General features: G+C 39.1%; 1 protein-coding gene across 6 annotated transcripts in view; it reads left to right on the forward strand.

Moving 5' to 3' along the window:
- Positions 1–21617, forward strand: part of LOC140565302 (dnaJ homolog subfamily C member 13) — a 70617-nt gene that overhangs the window by 30558 nt on the left and 18442 nt on the right. For 3 of the 6 annotated variants that reach the window (XM_072691161.1, XM_072691194.1, XM_072691169.1), the window contains exons 7-35: positions 37–243; positions 536–631; positions 1261–1352; positions 2915–3081; positions 3402–3481; positions 4694–4863; positions 6865–6897; positions 7445–7544; positions 9164–9271; positions 9478–9633; positions 9765–9821; positions 10012–10133; positions 10362–10437; positions 10929–11024; positions 11122–11262; positions 13860–13877; positions 14424–14506; positions 15055–15208; positions 15361–15464; positions 15663–15822; positions 16226–16288; positions 17315–17416; positions 17608–17712; positions 18667–18869; positions 19027–19111; positions 19354–19508; positions 19809–19854; positions 20989–21143; positions 21389–21590. In XM_072691161.1, coding sequence (XP_072547262.1) covers positions 37–243; positions 536–631; positions 1261–1352; positions 2915–3081; positions 3402–3481; positions 4694–4863; positions 6865–6897; positions 7445–7544; positions 9164–9271; positions 9478–9633; positions 9765–9821; positions 10012–10133; positions 10362–10437; positions 10929–11024; positions 11122–11262; positions 13860–13877; positions 14424–14506; positions 15055–15208; positions 15361–15464; positions 15663–15822; positions 16226–16288; positions 17315–17416; positions 17608–17712; positions 18667–18869; positions 19027–19111; positions 19354–19508; positions 19809–19854; positions 20989–21143; positions 21389–21590 — 3336 coding nt within the window. The remainder of the gene's footprint in view (positions 1–36; positions 244–535; positions 632–1260; positions 1353–2914; positions 3082–3401; positions 3482–4693; positions 4864–6864; positions 6898–7444; positions 7545–9163; positions 9272–9477; positions 9634–9764; positions 9822–10011; positions 10134–10361; positions 10438–10928; positions 11025–11121; positions 11263–13859; positions 13878–14423; positions 14507–15054; positions 15209–15360; positions 15465–15662; positions 15823–16225; positions 16289–17314; positions 17417–17607; positions 17713–18666; positions 18870–19026; positions 19112–19353; positions 19509–19808; positions 19855–20988; positions 21144–21388; positions 21591–21617) is intronic. The other 3 variants (XM_072691178.1, XM_072691186.1, XM_072691202.1) reach the window with 3 other exon arrangements.

Genomic DNA, 21617 nt, shown 5'->3' on the forward strand with positions numbered 1-21617 from the left:
CTAATATCTGTCTGTCTATCGGTTGCCCCTCTCTAGCACCTCTTTGCGTCAGAACATCGTGAGGAGATCATCCGTAGTGCGATTGAACATGCTGGGAACTTTATCGGGATCACACTGCGACTACGGAAGGATCCCTTGACCTTTGAGGGCTTTGTCACAGAGAGGCTGGGCAAATACGGCTCAGATGAGTGCATCACCTCACTCGCTGAGTTTGTCGTGCAAAAGATTTCGCCACGCCATGCGGTAAGAGACACTCACACACTCACACACACGCGCACGCTCTCTGATTTGTGCTGTGCTTAATGCTCACTGTTCCGCTACACTGTCACGTCTTTTCATTTCCATCTCTTTCAGAAACGATGATACTTTAGGGTAAATGCCGTTGCTGATTCACAAGCAAGGAAGAAAGTAGTCAAAAGAATTTAATGTCAGAGAAAGAATAAAGTTCTACTGTTCTTTATTGTCCTCTGTCCTTACATTGTCTCTTGCTACACTGTTCGTTTTGGAACTTAACATTTCGTTTTGTCCCTTTCAGGAGCCCGTGAAGAGGATACTGGCCCTCACCGAGACGTGTTTGGTGGAGAGAGACCCTGCCTCTTACAACATTGTCACTGTTAAACCCTTTGGAGAGGTAGCTATTTAAGATGCTCAATCCCCTGATATTTCAGTAGTTTTATGCCAAGTGTGTGCTTGACACTTGAACACAAGCCAGTGCTAAATGTTTAAGAGAAATGTAGCATTTAGTGCTGGTTCTCATTATTAGTAGTGACTACTGCTGGTATTGAGGCAGCAGAAAGATGAACCACTGGTCAGATTTAAATAATCAACATAATAGATTTCAGGCTATGTATGTGTGTAATTTCTTTATTTATCTGAGCTGTAAGTGTTTCCTTTCTCAGTAAAATACTAATTTTAGAATAAATGTGAATAACATTCATACAAAAAGTGTAATGATATTAAAGCAGGTGAACTGGTGATTAAGATACGTTCTTAAAACTAGCTCAGAAAATACTACAATGAGAAATTCTTGTTCTGGTGTTTTGATGAGCAAAACTCTTATTGCAGAAAAAATGTGCTTGGCTGTCTTAAATATCTACACAGTACTGAATATTAGATACTTCTTACATCTTTGTCTGTTATAATACATTAAGTTTGCAGAATAGAGTTGCAGGTTATTAGTGTAGAGAAGAATAATGATAAAGTGATATGATAATGTATGATAAAGTAAATAAAACTGGTGTAATGTTTGTGTTCCTGCAGGTGTTCGCTCTAATCTGTGATGCAGAGAACCCTCAGGTATTCACTGTCGAGTTTATCAGGGGACAGATAAGAAAGTACTGCTCCACTGAGAGGTAATGTCTGCGTGCGCGCGCACACACACACACACTCACTTTTGTTCTGTAGGCTTTTATCTACTGCTTTTTAATTGCATATCAAAATACTAATATTCTTCTTATTCTCTGCTGGCTGCCTCAATTTTTTTTTTGTAGCACAGCTGGCCTATGTGCAACAGAAACATGCTGGGTGCTAGTGATTGTCTTTGCTTTGCATCTTGACGTATGACAAAACAATGTATAGACTACTTAGTGCTTTAAAAGGATGTTCCAGTAGCCAGAGCAGATCAGTAAAAGGGCTTGTGTGGCCCATGTTTTTTTTAAACACAGATATATTATGAATATTGTATGATATCTATTGGTAAACAGGCAGACTCAGCTGGTCCATCTGTAGTGTTTCACTATGTACTAGATCACTATGTAGCACAGAATATGCTAGTAAATTCTCCTTCCACCTCTATTAGGCCTTTAAAAAGCTTAATATTTTTGTGCAAATCCCAGTATAGCCAGAATACATTCTGCCCATGTCTGACTGAGCAAAACTGAAGTTTATAACTCAAACTTTAGCACAATGTGTAGTCTGAACTTGAGCCACAATGTTATGTTGTCTCACTGCTGCACAAAAACCTTATATCTCAATTTGCGCTGCTTTTCTGACTCTTGTTCTTTTCATTGTGTCCAAACTTCATGAATCTTATTTTATCCAAAGAGAAAAAACAAACAAACATGAATTTAGTGATGTTACAGAGGAAGGGAAAGTGGAGTTATTAAAAACCAACATTTCAGGAGGAGGAACATGCCTTAAGCTCCTCCTCTCAGTATAATGTCCTATATATTCCCTCTTGTTCATGAGTCTATTGCAAGTCTTTGCAACCCTCCACCACCCCTTTACTGCCTTTTAACACTGTAATCCACGTATTAGACGCAGGGACTGGCTTCATACCACAAAGCAGAAGCCACCCACACTCCACCCCAAAACTAAAAAAAAAATCATAATAAAAAAATAGTTCTACCTCATCTCTTACAGTCTTCTCTCAAATCATCATTAGCTAAAGACATGGCGTAAACTAGCAAATATAGAGTTATGAGTCTCCCAAACCAATGCATACAAGGCTGGTTATGCTCTACTAACAGCTATATCTAACACAGACAGATTTAGATATGACCAGTATTAGCTTATGGATAAATACAAATAATTATCATTTTTTATTATTAGATCATTTTGTTTAATAAATGTATTTATTTTTATATTTACTTCCTTTAGACAGCATCCTACATAGTGCATTGTTCTCGTGCTGACCTTGTGCACCTTGTTGGAAACCTGCAGATTAATTAAGATTTGAAATGGTTTAAGATCAAGTCAAGTGAAAGAGTGACCTTGAGGAAGGTGTTGTATTTGGACTAATTTAGACTTAAATGAGACTCAAATGTGAACCTGACCTGAGCTTGACAGGTATCTGAGAAATGAACCTATCCAAATCAGACTAATCCTGTAGGATTCTGACATATATTTAAAATCCATGAGTAAGGCTATTGCTTACTCGTGCTTTTTCAGTCACTCACTGTCTCTCTCTTTGTAGGGACTCCCTGTTAGCAAGTCTGTTGGATGGGGTGAGGGCATCCGGCAACAGGGACGTATGTGTGAAGATGGCACCCACCCAGAGAGGGCAGCGCTGGGGGCTTCTCAGCATGCCTGTAGATGAAGAGGTGGAGAGCCTCCACCTTCGGTTCCTTGCTGCTCCACCTAGTAAGTCACGCTTGCACTCAGTGCTTGAGAAAGTCATAGTAATGCAGCCCTTCTTGTGTTTTCGAACTTGTTAAATTTGTGGAGTTAAACTGCAGCAATTATCTCAAAAGGTGATGTGAAATCAACTCACTCAGATTAAAGCCACTCAGATTCACCCCTGACTTATTTTAAACTTAGATACAGGGTGTAACGTCATGTGAGTTAAGTCTGTATGAAACCTATGAATTGATCTTAATATAATTATTCACAAGAGAAGATGACTACGAGATCTACTACATTAGAGGCTTACATTGTTTATTTTATGTTTTATTTCCCTTTAGATGGAAATTTTGCCGACGCAGTGTTCAGATTCAATGCGAACATCTCCTATAGTGGAGTTCTCCATGCTGTCACTCAAGATGTAAGCTTTTTTTAATCTGTCATCAATCATCTTTAGACCCTACAGCCCTGCATGTGGGCCTTCAATGTGCTTCAATTCCACACTCTCAAACTGTGAACGTTACTTTCTAGTTTCAAAGTGTGTAATTTATACACACTTTAAAAATGGGTTTCTCAGTGGTTTTTTAACAAATGCAGGGTTTCTGTATAAAGCTGTGACGAGTCAAAGAAATGTTTGAATGCTTAAATACTTGTTTTGTCTGGTTCTTCACATGGGTGGAAAACCTTTTGTAGATGACTCTCTATAGCACCAAAAAGGGTTCCACTGTCTGAGTTATTTTTTTAATTTTCTTTACAACAGAGTACCAATTACTGAGTAAAAATGTTACTGAGTAATTAGCAGTTACTGAATAATTAGCAGTAACTGAGTAATTTATATTTAATGAATTATTGATAGCTACTATGTAATTGGTAGTTAATGAATAAGTAAGAATTACTGGAGAGCTGGTAGTTACAAAATTGGAAGTTACTGAATGATTAGTAGCTGCTGAATAATTTGTAGCTACATAATTGTTGAATAATTAGTAGTTACCAAGCAATTGGTAATTGAGGAAATGGTAGTTAGTAATCGGTAGGTAAGGAGCAGTTGGTAGTTACTTAATAATTGGTAATTACGGTGTAATTGGTGGTTACTTGGTAGTTATGGAATAATTGTAGGTACTGAGTAATTGGTAGTTACTGAATACCCAATAGTGACTGATGAATTCATATTTAGTGAATTGGTAGTCACTAAATAAACAATAGTTACTAAATAATTGATAATTAAAAGATTGGAAGTTACTAAGTAATTTGTAACTAATAACTAATTGGTAGTTACTAAGTAATTCATAGGTAATGAGCTGGTAGTTACTAAATTTTTGCTAATTACTGAATAATTGGTAGTTACTGAATAATTTGTGTTTAAATTTAAAAATAAAAAACTTAAATAAGCCTAGGGCTCAAGGGGGCTCAAAGTCTGTGAACTAATAAAAAAGTTCTTAAATATGCAAATACGTCTATAAATAACTAGAGCAAAACTCCAGAAACCACTGTTAACACCACCTATCAAAATGATTTGTTCCTAGCAGTACTATACATAGGGTCATCCTTAACTTTTTACTTATTTACTCTAATTTATGCACTGTGTTGTATTGTATGCATTTTTTCATGTCTTTTCATTTTTAAATGCTTTCAGGGCCTTTTTTCAGAGAACAAAGAGAAACTGATCAACAATGCCATCTTGGCCTTACTGTCCCAAGATGCGGAGCTGGCGGGGCCCAACGCTGAACTGGAAGCTCAATTCCAGGCCATTCGGCGCCTGGTCGCCTCAAAAGCTGGCTTCCAGGCCTTTACTCAACTTCCCAAGTATGTCAATACTTTTTTTTTTTTTTTTTTTTTTTTTTTGGGGGGGTATTTTATTTATTTATTTTTAACGAGGTTAAGACCTTATGAAATGAGTGTCTAGCTCACTAACAGTTCATTGTTTCCTTCAGTGTTTTCCCTGCACTAACAAACCTAGTTGACACATGAAGGGCTTGGTAGAGCACTGAATCAGAGAAAAGGCATAACTTGGACTCCTGACACCTGTGACTAAAAGCGCTAGTTTCACCAAAGGTGAACATTAGCACCTCTGGTTGAACTGTTGTGTATTGGTGTGACCCATTTCTGTTCTAGAGAGCTCCTTTATTGATTGTTATAGCACTTTGTAGTTTATCATTAGTCCCTTTTAGATGTGCACAGTAACCCAGAACTTTTTCAGACATTAACAGAAATCCGAATCATTTGTTGACGTGATCCTGCTGGCCGCTAGTACATAGTCAGGGTAATATCCGAGTGAACCCATGTGTGTATAGAGCAGGTAATTCACAGTTATTATGGGTAATTCTTATAGAGGGTCTTGGCTTTCCTCTCTTTCTCCGTCGCTCTTTGTCTATGCGTTTGCGCACGCCATACTTACTGGTTTATGCTCGCAGGTTTAACTATAAACTGTTCACAGGCCTGTAGAGAAACCTAAAATTTAAATTGGTGGTGGTGGAAAGATGATGTCTGAAGCATTTAGTACCTCTTAAAACTCCCTCACAGACAGTTATTACATCAAACATTGATTGAATGCATTACCTGATTTTATTATTTTTAAAGAACTGCAAGGCAGAGAGGTATTATTTATCAGTATCACTGATTTATCACTATTTTTACCATCATCAGCTTTATCAATATACAAAAGCTCTCAAGTCATTTTGGATAGTAGACAAAATTGCTATATTTGCTCTGTGTGCTTAATGACATCCAGTTCCTATTACCACCATTATAAAGGAAATCTGAGCTGGTTAGGTAGCCGTCAACGCCATATTCTGCATCAAACCACTCAGAATGACTTTATGCACCCCTCTTCAGCTGTATTATGCAAATTAGAAATGTCCCTTTATCAACCCTTTACAAAAAGTCTCCTGTTCAGGACCAGTGTTGACGCTTAGGAGGGCAGATGTATCAGTAATTTACGATGATGGCATGTGGAATTGGGTTTGATACCAGATGAGCATCTGTGTTTGTTTAACACATACTACTCGATGGAAGAGAGAGTGTTAACTGGCAGAAACTCTGCTTCAAATCACAATAGACAGTTTCCTGATGCATTATCTACACTATATAGACAAAAGTATTGGGACATACCTCTTAATCATTGAATTCAGGTCAGACTTTGTTTAGTCCCATTGCTACTGATGTATAAAATCAAGCACCTAGCCCTGCAATCTGCCTCGACACGTTAGTGAAAGAATAAGAAAGGTGGTTCTAGAGAGCTCACTGAATTCCAGCATGGTGCTGTAATAGGAGCCACCACTGCAAAAAGAAGTCGGTCGGTGAAATTCCTTCCCTCTTAGATTTTCCACCATCAACTATAAGTGATATTACTGAAAAGTGGAAGTAGGAACCACAGCAACTCAACCATGAAGTGGCAGACCACAGAATTTGCAGACCGGTCTTGCTGAGTGCTGCGGCTCATAGTGCATAAAAGTCACCAATGCTCAAGAACTGCAGAGCTCCAATCCTGCTGTTAGAGCTGCAGAGTTGGGACCAACTCCAAATTAAGGCCTATGGATTTAGACTGGGCTGTCATAAAAGCTCCTGTAGGTCAAATGTGTAGGTGTCCCAAAACTGTTCTCCATATAGGGTATGTAAACCCTCAAGGACGAGTCCTCTGGTTTAGTTGTTTCTGCTGCTGTGTCTTGTCCTCATTTCTTTTCCTTTTTCACTGTTTTGTTCCTTCTTCTCCGCCCATCTCTCTCCACGTCCCTGACGTTGCTCTATCTGTGCTGCTGCTCTCGTGTTCAGTCTGTGTTGATAATAAAGCTGCTCTGTCCTCCTAAGGTCTGTTCAAGTGGCAGGACCTGAACAAAAAACGTAACTATGAGTGCATATATCTCAGTGTATCCCTCTCCTCGCATCTCCAAGCTGTCTGCCTGTCTTTTATTGTCCTCATGCTTATTAGCTCATCATTTCCTCCTGCATCTCCTGCGTCTTTTTTGTGTTTTTAGTATGTTAAAAAATATATTTTTTTCTTACCTTCTCTTGCTTTTCTGCCTTCTGTATTAATCATTTATCTGTCTCTCTCGCGCGCTCTCTCTCTTTCTCTGTTTGCTGTCTCTTCTTTCTCATATATCCTTGACTCTCTCTTCCTCTGTGGGGTCACTGAGATGTATGAGGGGTCTATTGTGTCTGTACTGGATTTGGTCCTGTTCAGACATTAACACCGTCAGTGGATCTTTTGTGTACAACTCCAAAACTCCATACTAATATCAGCCCCAACATGCAGTATTTTGTGTTAGGCTTTTCTTTTTTTTAATTATTTTATTTTATTTATTAAATATGATTTTTTTTTTAATATAATTTGTGTGTTTAATTTCTAAAGAGATGTGTATTGAAAAATATGTATTTCTGTGTTTTTCAGGTTCAGGGAGAAGCTGGGTGTTAAGACCGTAAAAGCACTGAAGAGGAACAATAATGGAGTAACACATGCTGCTATAGACATGCTCTGTGCCCTTATGTGTGTAAGTCATTAACCAAGTTTAAGCACCCACACTATTCTCAGGTTGCCATTGTCTAATAGCATGTAGTCTTTTCGAAAGTGCAGTTGTGTAATCTGCAAAGTAGTTCATGTTCATGCCAAAAAAGCCACTATATAGGACTGTATCATTGTGGGGGCCCTGACCTACTTCTTTTTTGTAACCCCTACCAAACGCATAGTAAGTGTCTCAAATTACTGTTTAGTTTTGACTCATGGAAATATAAATGCTTATGTAAGTGTGTTTGTGTTGCCTAATAGCATGAGGGTACTTGTATTTGAGTAGAATCAGATTTATTGGCCAAGTATGTTCACACACAAGAAATTTGTTCCAGCTGTTAGTGACTCTCTAGTGTAATATACAGCTACTCTACATATAATTTACACTTAATATAAAGTGGAACCCACATTTCAACTTAGTTACACATTAATCACATTAATAGTTTCCAAGGGATATAAGTTAACAAAAGTACTAAGGTTAAGAATAGCTAAAATGTTAATTGGCTAAGATAGACTAAGGGGAGCTAGTTCTGAGTGATGCTGTCGGGTTGAAGTGGGATTTAAGATATTTCTTTCATTTCATGTGGGAACAGTGTTGTTCAGATTAGTGTATGTGTTAATGTAATTCTTAGCATAGAAGTCATGGACAATGTAAAGCTAGTTTTCCATGTCTGGTTTCTTGATATCCCCTTTCTTTTTGTCGAAAAGCTACAAAAACCTCCCCAAGTTAGGCTAATCTTGGTCTTGTGGGCGAATAATATACATCTGTAGTATCCCCCATGAAGAATTTTCTAATACTCAATACATGACCACAGCGTTTATTCAGAGAAACCTAGTAAGTGAAATCTAAGTAGCAAGCTAAAGCTAATCCAAGCAGCATAAATTAAGCTATCCAATCTTTTGTTTATCGATTCAGCGAGCCATGTCAACATTTTAAGCCCTGTCCACGCGTATGTCGTAATTTTTTTAAACTGAGATTTCCCTCTCCTCAGGTTTTTTTTTTCTCCCTCCATCCACACAGAAACACTTGCATGAGCATGAGCATGGTAGCACTGTATGGGGTATCAAAACCCTACGAAGAAGGAAGACAACACAGATGTTTAATCCCAAACTGCACAATACTCCCTATGTAGTGTACTAAACAAGTCACAAAATGATGGGTACTAAATGTAAGCAAAGCATTATATGTTAAGAACAGTGTTTATATTTATTCATATGTCGAAATGCAATCGGCATGTAGACGATGCCGTTTTATGACTTGCATAGTTCACTATACAGGGAGGTAGAAGGTATTTGAGATTCAGCCAGAAACATGCATGTGTTTTATTGACCAAAACCAGCTTTTTCCTGTGGACGGGAGGCCAAAGTGCAAACAAAACCTTTCATTTTTTTTATATTTTCGTATATTTGTGGATGGGGTCTCCACACAAAAGCTGGTATTTTGATTCCACTACCTCAATTGGGAGAGTTTTATGTGCTGTAGCAAACTAGATCCTGCTAGCTATTCTTTAGACTGTCTGGTAGGCTGGACCCAGGGCTACAGCCCTTAATGCACGCTGCATTATTCCTGCCCAGTTTACATCTATTTGTGTGTTTCGGTTGCAGCCAATGCACGATGACTACGACTTGAGACAGGAGCAGCTGAACAAGGCATCGCTGCTTTCCTCCAAGAAGTTTCTGGAGAACCTTCTGGAAAAATTCATCAGTAATGTGGTATGCTTTTGGTGGACGTGATGTGAATTAGTTAAGCGAAATGCAATGTTACATTAAAACTATGCTACTGTTACTGTCAGGAAAATTGTTAGATGGTCCAATGACTGCTTAATGACCAGGGAAAACTCTGATATGTGCTAAATCTACAATGATCTCTCTTTTTGTCTTTCCTTTCCCTTTCTTTTTCTTGCTTGCTCACTTTCCAGGAGCATGGTACAGGTGCTTTAGTCATCAGTGCTCTTCTGGACTTTTTGACGTTTGCCCTCTGCGCACCCTACAGTGAAACCACTGAAGGTCAGCAGTTTGACATGCTGCTGGAAATGGTGGCCTCCAATGGAAGGACACTCTTCAAACTCTTTCAGGTAAGATTCAGAACAAAGAAGGGAGATTTATTCAGTATTCATATTCCTAGTTCTTTTGTAAAGATGTTTGTATGAATTATGTATTTCCTGTGTGTGGTGCTATCATTTTTCTTTGTGCTTGTCTGACTCAGCATCCCTCCATGGCTATAGTAAAGGGGGCAGGCCTCGTAATGAAGGCTATTATTGAGGTGAGATTCTGCTTTCATTAAGCCCGCTTATTAGAATGTTATATAATAAAAGCACCACACCAAGACACTTCTCAGTTATATGGCAGGTCTTATTACAATAAACCTGTAGATGATAATAGTTCGTCTACATTTAGCCTTTTAAAACCATACTTTATAGTGCATTTGTTTAACGATATGTTCATGTGTTTAGGAGGGTGATAAGGAAATAGCCACTAAGATGCAGGATTTGGCGCTGAGTGAAGGTGCCTTACCCAGACATCTTCACACCTCGATGTTCACAGTCAGCTCTGACCAGAGGATGCTTACCAACAGGTGAAAACTCACCCACACGTGGCGACATACCTGTATCCTGACCCAAATCTATGTCCCTGTCTGATATTTGGTTACTTCAGCCAAGTTAAGCGTATGTAAATGTCTAGTAGGGAGACACTAAAAGACACTAGAATTCTGGAGAAAATTGTGCTTAGTGCCTAAGTTAGTGGAAGGCTTCTTAATAACTTAATGAGCTGAATCAGGTATGCTACTGTTCTGTTGTTGTAGACAGCTGAGTCGTCACCTTGTGGGTTTGTGGATAGCGGAAAACCCTGTTGCCATGAACCTGCTCAAAAGAATACTGGTGAGAGTTCACAGCAACTACAACTTTATTCTAAAGTATAAATTGATCTGGGATTTTGTCTATGACCTTATGGATATTTTTACACTGCAGGTAAAATGAATCCAAAGTTTCTTTTATGGTGCTGAAATCCTTGTGGTATATTGTGTTGGTGGGGAATCAAATCCCAGTGGTGTATCCACTAGACTATTCAATAAGTGGTATAGTGAGCTCCCAAGATTGAAAAAAAAAATCATATGAAATATGTATGTGTATATATATATATATATATATATATATATATATATATATATATATATATATTTATTATTTTTTTTTTTTACATCAATTTTGTTGACTTCCATCTTTTTTTTTTTTGCTGAATGTGGGTCCTTGAGAGGAAGCTTTTTTTGTGTGTGTGTGTGTCTGTGTGCTGGTCAGTACAGAAATGTGATCTGTTGATGTAGGCCACTGTAAGGTAATGTTCATGCTTGACATGCATCTCCCCCCCCCAGCCAACTGGTCTTCTGGCGTATCTGGACAGTTCTGACCCTGTGCCAGAGAAAGATGTGGACAGGATGCACATTCGTGACAACCTAAAGATTGCCTCAGTAACTTACTCTTTTCTTTCATTTTATTGTTATTAATTCATGATGAGTAATTGCTTGTCTCAAAACTCAATAATCCGGTGTTCATTTCTCTGTGCAGGACCAGTTTGGGCGGAACAAGGTGCCAGAGTGGCAGCGAATAGCAGGAAAGGCTGCCAAGGAGGTGGAAAAGTTTGCCAAAGAGAAGGCTGATCTGGTGCTCATGCATTGGAGAGATAAGATGGGCATTGCACAGAAGGAGGTGAGCTTTCTTTGGCTTTGGCTGTTCAGCTTCATCCATTGCTTCTGCAATTTCTTGGATTTCGGGATCAGCGGAGATCTATCTGCTGGGGCCTGGTTTCAGTTCTCTTGTTCTAGCTGTAGCTGTTTTTTCACACTACTCGCCATTTATTAAGAGTAGTAAACCCCAAAACTCTCAAACTGTTGGTCACAATAATCATTCAGAATAGGGGAGCATGTTCTAGAGACATACCAATGTTCACACTGTAGTATGTATGTAGTTCCTGAGGTTTATTTGGGTACAGGTTGACACTGATGAATGGTAGTGTCCAGTCTTACACACTTCCACTCACTCAAATGAATAGCTATCCAGGCAGAAGTCTTTTTTTTTCCACCATAATGTGAGGCTGCGTAGGTTATGTTCACCTAACATCATAATGCATCATATTTGCACCACAGCGTTATTATTCACAATGATTTCTTAAAGTAATTTAGGTGTGCCCTGGCTATGTATGCCTTTTACTTCTGCACTTAATATGTACACTGATAAGCAAAACTAAGACCACTCAAAAATGAATTTGTAGAAGCTGGTACTTGAAACCAGGCCCAATTGAAATGTTGCTCTTCTTGTTGCTGGTGTTTGTTAGTATTGCACCAAGTTTTGGTGGCCAGCAGGCTGTTGAACTTCTTTGACGATGCTGACTGCAGCTGTTCCTGCTCTGCCGGTTGTGTTTTTTTTCCCTGTCATGATTTTAGTTTCTCTTTTTGGTTTTCATTTGTTTGTAGTCTTGCATTGTTCCAATGTTTAGTTTGACAGCCTTTCTTCATTTAGCTTCTCTTGCTGGATCGCCGACGCAATCGCATATTTCCAAGGGCAGTTGTCTGGTTCTGTTGCATTGTTCTCCCACTGCTACAGCGTTGCATTCACTACACACTGCATTCACTACACACTGCATTCACTCATTAATTTGGGATGGGTAGCTGGAAGCCCTGTTGTTTTTCTGTATTCTTGAAAAATCTCTGACTTTGTGTTGGTTTGGCTGCATCAGTAATAGCCAGTGCATGCGCAGACACACTCTTCACACTTTTCTTGATCAAGCTGTAACTGAATAATTGTCATCAATCGTTTAATGAACGGAGGTTGTCTCTGCAACCCTCGTCAGACATTCACTGTGCCTATTTTACTTTACTTCAGTTATGCATCCTTAATTAAAGGATTTGGAATTGACCCTGTTTACACCTGGTCAGTTCATGCATCTTAAATATCAAGATTATATCTGGAGTAGGCCAAGACACAGAACCCAAACATCCCAAACACCAGTAATGATTGTAGCGCAATGAGCCAATTTACATATTCTATCCCACACAGCAATCAGATTTCATTCCGGCTCACCAAAGACTCATTTTTCTACCAAGTGTAAATGCATGTGGCTAAAATCTCATCAAAATACAACCCAGATACTGGCCTCAAAGTGAACAGGTGTAAACGGAGTCATTGTGTCTTTTGAGACTCATTTGTAAAATTCCAGCCTGTTGTCAAATGATTTACACTACTGTTCAAAATCCTTTATTAAATTAGTAATTTTATATACAGTAATGACTTGTGCATTGTATTACTGTACATTTTACTGTATACTAAATGTTTGTGGACACCTCTGCTTATTAGTGAGTTTAGCTGAATTAAAGTGCAACTGTTGCTGAGATTGCACACACAGCTTGTATAATCTTCACAGATCTAGGGGATATAAGCCTCCCAGCATTGAGCTGTGTGGAGCAGTGGTGCAGTGAAGCTGGGTTTTCTGGAGTGATGGAGATTCATCCAATACTTTGGCATGAGCTGGACTGACATTTGTGATCCAGAACTAATCATTCAGCATCAATTCATCACTTCAGTGCTCCTTATGCTCCTGTGGCAGAATGGCGTCAAATCTTAACAGCAGTAAGATTTAGTAAGATTAATCTACTGGAAAGCCTTCCTAGGATCTGGGGGGGGGGGGAGGGGGGTTCACAAACCTTTATAGTTATAGTGTAGATTTGAATGTTATAGAAGGTAGAAACCAAATGATTTTCCTAGATAATGTATTCAGTATTGCATGGATTTTAAAATGAAAATACATTATATAATTTAGATTCTGCTATATAATTTAATAACCATTTTCATCACGTTATTTACCTTAACCACTCATAACATATAATTTGCACATAACTTGATTCCAACTATTTTATTATATGTACATATAAACATTGATTCCGCGCTTTTGAACAGTAATGTAACTGAGGTATGTAATTGTTAAACAAAAATCGAGTTGTTATTTAAAGCTTCTGTACCAGTATGAAGGCACTGTGTGTCACATTACAAATGTTAAAATATAAATCAGAAAGGCCTTGATTTCTCTTCTCTTTCAAGCTTCTAATCCGACTGCCCTGTCATGCACTTGCCACAAAGAAGCCACTTAAATCAGAAAGTAAAAGTGCTGCAGTTGATTTACAGAAATCTTTATATTTGTAACATTTTACCGCTGTAATTGGCTGATCTGAGGACGAATAATCTCTCTGTTATTTCTGCCCCATCCACGACCCCTGCCCCTTATTGTGGTTTTCTGCTGTCAATCAATGCAGCAGGACAGGAATAACCTGGTAAGTTGAACTAACCACTGGGGTGCTTCCAACTCTCTTGGGCCCTCCCCACTCACTGTTCTACATTAGGATTCATTTACCATGCTTTGTTGGGTTCCCATTCTGGGGGCAGTCATTTCTTTCTTTCTTTTTTTTTTTTTTTTAAGCATCACAGGGTATTTGAGTGAAGTCTGTGTGTTGTGATTGGATTCATATGTATGTTTTTGTGTTTGTCTTTTAAAATCATTACCACTACATCCATAGATTCACATGATTTGTGGTGGTGTTTTGGTGGTCTTATTATTTATGGAAGTGACTGTTATTGGGATCAGGATAACCCTCTTTTGAAGTAGCCATACACACAGCTTGATTTTATTTCTGTCATTTTCATCTCATTTATTTTCTGTGTAGTCATTTTCAAAGTGTTTGTAATGCCTGTTGTTCTTTTTTAAAAAAACATAACAAGAAACTTATCATTGACTCTCATGAAAGAAAAGCTATTTTGTCTATTAACTATAATGTAACTGGTGTGAACCTTGGTTCAAATGTCTGAGTGTGTGTTTGCAGAACCCGAACCAAAAGCCGGTCATCCTGAGGAAGAGAAGACAGCGGATTAAGATTGAGGCCAACTGGGAGCTCTTCTACTACAAGTATGTATTCTTTCTGTTTCTGCTTCTCCACTGACTTTAGAAGATTTCTACATTCATCTAAAAAATGGCAAGACTAACAGCCCTAACACCGTCCCTGTGTCCAATCTAAATGGGTTGCAACATTTTCTGAATTGAAGGTAGTAAGGCATTGCACTGTTAATGGTCTTTGGCCTTTATTTGCTTAGAAACACAAGGCTGTCATTAAAGAATGACTTGGGGAAAATATGTAAAGTTCACAGCATTCAGTGTCTCAGCTCCATTTTGTTCATCTGTCTGTTGCTTAGTAACAAGATTTTCAATGCATTTTGGTCCACAGTGATCTCATATAGTGAGCTACAATGTTTACTGTAAGTTACGAGTGCATTGTATCAGCTCATCTCCATCATTTTGTTTTCTTACCATTGGGCCTTTGCAGAGTTTAGGTTTGAGCAGTGCTTAAAGTAGAGGGAACGAAAAGTGCTAACACTCATATTTACATATTGACCCCGCTCACCCCACTGGATTTGAGTGATTTGCCTGAAGCAGGGATGATGGAGCTCTTTTTCCAGATTTCAGTTGGATCATGCACGTTCTAACCTAATCTGGAACCTGAAGACTCGGGAGGAGCTGCGAGATGCTCTAGAAGGAGAAATGCGCTCGTTCAGCGTGGACCGAGAGCTTGGCAGTGCCAGTGTCATCTCCTGGAATCACCAAGAGTTTGAGGTAATCAAAACGTTCTGAGATCAGATGTAAACATTTAAGGAGTGGTACTTTTTGACTTCTTGCTGGATACAGTTACGGTTTCAGGAAGAGCATGTTGTGTGTGTGTCTAGGATGATATGAGTGTGTGTTTATATTTGTATGCATGTGTATAGGTGAAGTACGAGTGCCTTTCGGATGAAATTAAGATTGGGGATTATTATCTTCGCCTGCTGCTGGAGGAGGATGAGAATGATGAGTCTGGAGCCATCAAGAGATCGTACGAATCCTCACACACACACCTCACTTACTTTTTTTTCAGTTACTATTAAAGCAAATTCATCATAAGATTTTATATCTATATCTTTTTTTTAAATAGCAATTTAAGTGTTTTGTGCATTAATGTTTTGACTACTTCTAAATTTTCTCTTCACTTTATTCCTTCCAACCTGTCTATCTGTCTCCTTTACCTTTTCAGGTACGAGTTTTTTAATGAGCTGTACCACCGTTTCCTACTAACACCCAAGGTTGCGATGAAGTGCTTGTGCCTGCAGGCCCTGACAATAGTCTACGGGAAGTGCTGCGAAGAGATCGGCCCCTTCACAGACACCAAATACATTGTGGGAATGTTGGACCGGGTCGGTACTTCTTCTGTCATTGTCACTGTCAAAGATTGGTTTACGCTTCTGTTAGTAGCACTCTTTGCACTTCTGGATTAGTTTCTTATTAAAAAATAAGTTAGAATTGTTATGTTTCATCTGTAGCAGAAACAAAAACATTTGTTCATTTTATCTTGCTCCAGTAGTAGTAGTAGTAGTAGTAGTAGTAAATAATAATAATAATAGTAATAATAATACTAATAATAATGGTAATAATAATGTGCATGGAGGTACCTTTTAAACTGACAACTCAATTACTTTCTGCATAAAATGTGGAGTTTAAATACTTAATGTAGGTACAAAGCTGGGAGGGATATTTCATGCATTAAAAAACAGCTGTTGTTTAAATGTGAAACTGTTTGGCTTTTTGTCTCATCTCCAGTGTACAGACAAATTGGAAAGAGACAGGCTCATCCTTTTTCTTAACAAACTCATTCTAAACAAGGTGAGTCCCATTGTGCCCACTCACCATCTGCTGTTATTCAAGCACACACATCACTACACACAAGCTGTACCAGTTAGTGCAGCACATGCCAGTAGACACTGATTCCACTGTGTAGGATATTTGTCCCAGTGTATATGTGTCATCTGCTCTGTTGTGTGTCATCAAATGTGTCATATTTGTCATGTGAATAAAAAGGACAACACATTTTTTCTTCCTCTGGAAGTCTGGGGTTATTTCAGCTGGTGCTGTTAATACATCCCATTTCTTTTTACAGCAGTCTTCAAAACAAGCACAGTAATAAATCTCTGAAGTGTTGACTCTAGCCTTTGAGAGAGCTGAACTCTTGCACATTGTTTCTGATGACTCTTCCATTAATGTCATATATGTGCAGGTTTTACTACAGAGTAGAAACGTTTACCGCCTCTCCAGAGTCTGCTAAATCTCCCCGAAGGTTCAATGCAGTCAAATAAATGGTTACCTCAGAATGATTTGCTATCTTCTTTTAGCTTCCTCTTGCTTTGTAGGCACTGTTTACTTGTCAGTTTTAGACAGCTGGTTAGAGAAGGAGAGGGATTAGCTGGTTAGAGAAGGAGAGGGGTTAGCTGGTTAGAGAAGGTTTGAGGAGTCAGTCATTGACCTTTCCTAACAATGACCCATGACCCTAAAAGTTAATTAATGTCTGAGACCTTGGTAAAGATTTCTTGGGATGCCCAGACCTTTGCATGGTGCTTCTTTCCCTTGTGCCTCTAAAAGTGTACACTTTTGGAGAGCATTTCATCTTTCTACATCGCCTTTGACAAATCATCTCCCAGAGTGTCCAAACCTTAGCAGACGTCTGTGTTTATTAGTTATTAGCCAGATCATGTGTCATATTCAGCCACGAGTGGTGTGTGAGTAATATTCTTGTATTGATAATCATAATTAGTAGTTATAACTAAATATGAACAAGAGCTTTAAGACCCTAATAGGTGTGGTAGCTGTTCTGAATGCTCTTATTCTTCTACCCTCTATTCTACCCTCTGACAGAAAAATGTAAAGGATATAATGGACTCCAATGGCGTACGTATCCTAGTGGACCTGCTTACATTAGCCCACCTCCACACCAGTAGAGCTACTGTTCCCCTACAGGTAAGTGTGTGTAGAGTTTGCTGCTGCTGGTGCTTGTGTGTTCATGTGCATGCATTGTATTGTTTCGTTTATGATCCACTGCTCTGCCCAAAGGTAACAGACACTCAGCTGGCTCTTTTTGGTATTCTGTCGCATAATCTCTCTCTTCATTTGGTTTTGTGTGTCTCCATATCTCTGTGTGTGTTTTTCAGAGTAATGTGTTAGAGGCAGCTCCAGACATGAAAAGAGAGAGCGAGAAAGAGTGGTACTTTGGGAACGCTGATAAGGAGAGGAGAGGACCTTTCAGTTTTGAGGAGGTAAGGATGAAGTTTGTTTATTCCATTATACACCATGAGTCAAAAAAAATAGCCCAGATGTTGTGACGACTGATTCCGAAAGACAATGAAAGCCCTTTTCAGAAGTTTTACATGGGGAGGTGAGGTAATGTAATTACTAACAGAGTTTCTCAGTGATTTTAGTCCTGTTCCAAAGCGCCATGTCAGTCATTTTTACAGACTGCATGCTCTCAGATCAGTGAAGGTTCAGGCACCTTTTACCTTCCGTAAAATGAGCCATAGAGAAAACCTCAGGTTATATTAATCTCGTGCTAATTGACATGGGGGTAAACATTCCATCATGTCCTGTGGAAAAGGAGTTTTTCACGTTTTTAAGTATGAAGGCGCCTGCATACATGTTACAAACAAGTACCTGTGAATTATTTAACTGAAATTTCATTATTACTATGGTTATAAGATTGGTTGATTATCATCCTCTAATACTTTATCAGTGGTCACAGGATGCTGTTGGCTGGATATTTCTGATTGGTGGACTATTTTCAGTCCAGGAGTGACACTGAGGTGTTTAATTTTTTATGGAGGTGACTGCAGTGCGCAAATCAAGTAGCTAGTCTCATCTCATTTATGCAGAGCTTTCTTATCCCCTGCGAATCTTAACACTGATAAACGTCCTGTAGTAAAATGACATTGGGTTTATTGTGGCCTATTTCTTTTCAACGATTGACCTTATTTGAGCATGAAACTACCACAGTCTTGCTGAGATGAAGAATGCTGAGGTTAAATGAGTGAAACTAGGTTTCATGTGCTTCAGCATTTTCTACCTCTGGGTTTCTTAATGCTTCACTTTAAGGATTTGCTGTGAAATGGAGCAAATCTAGAGTTTAGTAATGTGGCTGTATGTAGTATGTCTCCTTGAAGTCATTAAAGGTTCTAAAAAGATAAGTGACATATAAATCTCCTTGATTGGTCAATTAGATGCAGGAGTTTTGGAGCTCAGGGACCCTGACGGCCAAGACACGTTGCTGGGCTCAGGGAATGGACGGTTGGCGCCCCCTGCAGGCCATCCCACAGCTGAAGTGGTGCCTTCTGGCCAGCGGGCAGGCAGTCATGAACGAGACAGACCTGGCCACACTTATTCTGAACATGCTCATCACCATGTGTTCCTACTTCCCCAGCAGGTGGGTCATACACATCTTTTCTGAGTTTCACAAAGTTTTCTTAGTCTTTATTCATTATTTCTTTTCATTTATTTTCTGAAACATTGCCAATCATAGAGGGCTAGGTTATTATTTTTTTAGTCTTGTCCTCACATACTAAGTCTGTCTGTGTGTTTAGGGACCAGGACAATGCCATCATCAGACCATTACCCAAAGTGAAGAGGCTAATCAGTGACAACACCTCCCTACCCCACATTGTTCAGGTAAGTTGTTTTATTTCATTTATTTATTGGTGTTTTAAACGGGAAATTGTCCATTAAATCTCCAGTCAGGTATCATTTGTATGTTTTTATTCCTGCCACAACCAAGCCTGAAGAATCTCTTCCACATTTCATACCATTATAAATAGAATGTGTTTCTTGTGATCGGATTTCTTCAGAGCGAGTTAATTCTGAACTTTTGATGCTGTGTGGCATTAATGTTTATGACGTGTATGTGTGTTTAGCTGCTGCTGACCTTTGACCCCATCCTGGTGGAGAAAGTGGCCAACGTGTTGTACCTGGTGATGCAGGACAACCCCAACCTGCAGCGTCTCTACCTCACTGGAGTCTTCTTCTTCATCATGATGTACACAGGCTCCAATGTGCTCCCAGTAGCAAGGTAACACACACACACACACACACACACACACACACACATATCTATCTATCTATCTATCTATATATATATATATATATATATATATATATAAAACACAGGCTGAATTTTGTATAAATGATCATTAGTTATTGTATAGTAATAGAGATTTAATTTTTTTTTTTTACTATTCATTGATAGTAGTGTACATTATCCAGAACAGAAACATCCGGTGGTGGCACCACTCGTGTAGTGTTGAGCTAGTGTGGTATTTAGCGGTCAAAAATGAAACATTTGAATAAATAATTTCTCTGTTTTCTCCAGGTTCCTGAAGTACACTCACCTGAAGCAGGCCTTCAAATCAGAGGAGGTACAGTTTCTTCATGGTGACCGTCCGTTTAATTAGAGCTTGGTAGAGGTGGCTCTTCTTTATTGGTCTGGAGGAGAGGAGCGTGTGCGCCTCCCCTCAGCTGGTCTACATTTCACACTTAATGGGGGAGCTCTTAAGGTCTTGGCACATCAGAAAGGTTTTCTATAAATTGCTTAATTACTTAACAGTAATTCAAATAAACCATTCCCCCTGCATTCCTATAGTCATCCATTCACCTCGAGTGAAGCAGACAGGAATGTTCCCTGTAATGACTTTGACCCTTTTGTTTATAAAAGGCATGCTGGGAGCGTAATTGTTTAACCCTAGTTGTTTTAACCCACTTTTGGACTCTAAAATCACACATGTATTTGTTCCCCATGTTGGGAGTAATCATACCTAGCATTATTTTGTGGCAGTTGAGATTAGCTGAGGTTAATAGTTAGTTAATAGTTAGTAAATACTTTTAGCATTTCACATATAGGAAGTTCATGGTGGAACATGTAGATCTTTGTGAAGAAAAGAGTCTTGATTTGTTTTGTTCATTTATATCCATGAACAAATTAGTATAAATGCACTGAATGGCGTTTGCTAATTCAATTTGGGCCACTTTCAAATGTGGTATTGGAGTCTGATACATTTCCGATACACAGCAATACTACACCGTCAGAACAGCCAGATCAGAACTTCTGCCACTATAGCATCAGTCCAACTTGACATTTGCTAAAGAGAAGGGAAAATGGTTTTCAGTGGCGAGATAGTCAGGTAACGGACCTCTTTAATATTTGGGATGATGTTTCTGTTAAAACAGGAAAAAGGACTCATTCAACAGCTCAGCGTTAAATTTTTTTAAATTTTTTTACAGCAAGCTCAAATGCATTCTCGGTAACAAGTAGCACAGCTGTCAGCCAATAGTTCCTGATAGCTCCTATGATTCTGCCAACGATAAAAGCAAAACGTCACATGAAGCATCAGTTTAGGAGTGTGAACCGGTCAGATGCATTTTGAATTTAGGTCACATTTAAAAGCCTTTAAAAATTGGATTTGGTGAGAAACCTGCTTTGTGAACGTTTTTGTAAAAACACATTAAAAGTTTGATTTGGTGTGTGTGTGTGTGTGTGTGTGTGTGTGAGATAGGCTAAAGGTCAGGACATTGTTCAGAGGAGTGTGTTGGGGCCGGTGTTGCCGGAGGCGATGGTGTGTTACCTGGAGAATTATGAAGCCGAGCGTTTCTCTGAAATCTTCCTGGGGGAGTTTGACACTCCTGAGGCCATCTGGAGCAGTGAGATGAGGTACAGGCACTTCTGCAATGTTGTCCTTGCTGGACTTTTCTTACTGTTTCCTTCAGTGGATTCTCAGCTTTCTCTTCTGCTTTGTCATTGATGTTGGTTGTTTGTGTTTGCACTTGTTGGTCCTCTTCTTTGATTAGTTTCTAAGACGAGGCTTGGAGTTTCCTGGATCGATTCTCGTCTTAGTCCGACTCTTGGTGAAAGCACACTTAATTAAAGTGTTTGTGCCGGTGTGTGTTTGCCTGTAGGCGCATGATGATAGAGAAGATCGCTGCTCACTTGGCAGACTTCACTCCTCGGCTGCAAAGTAACACTCGGGCTCTTTATCAGTACTGCCCCATTCCTGTGGTCAGCTTCCCTCAGCTGGACAGTGAGCTCTTCTGCAACATCTACTACCTCCGCCACCTCTGTGACTCCAACCGCTTCCCCAACTGGCCTATACGGGACCCTGTAAGAACACATACGCACCTCATAGTT

This window comes from Salminus brasiliensis, chromosome 1, assembly GCF_030463535.1.
Source record: "Salminus brasiliensis chromosome 1, fSalBra1.hap2, whole genome shotgun sequence".
Lineage (NCBI taxonomy): Eukaryota > Metazoa > Chordata > Actinopteri > Characiformes > Bryconidae > Salminus > Salminus brasiliensis.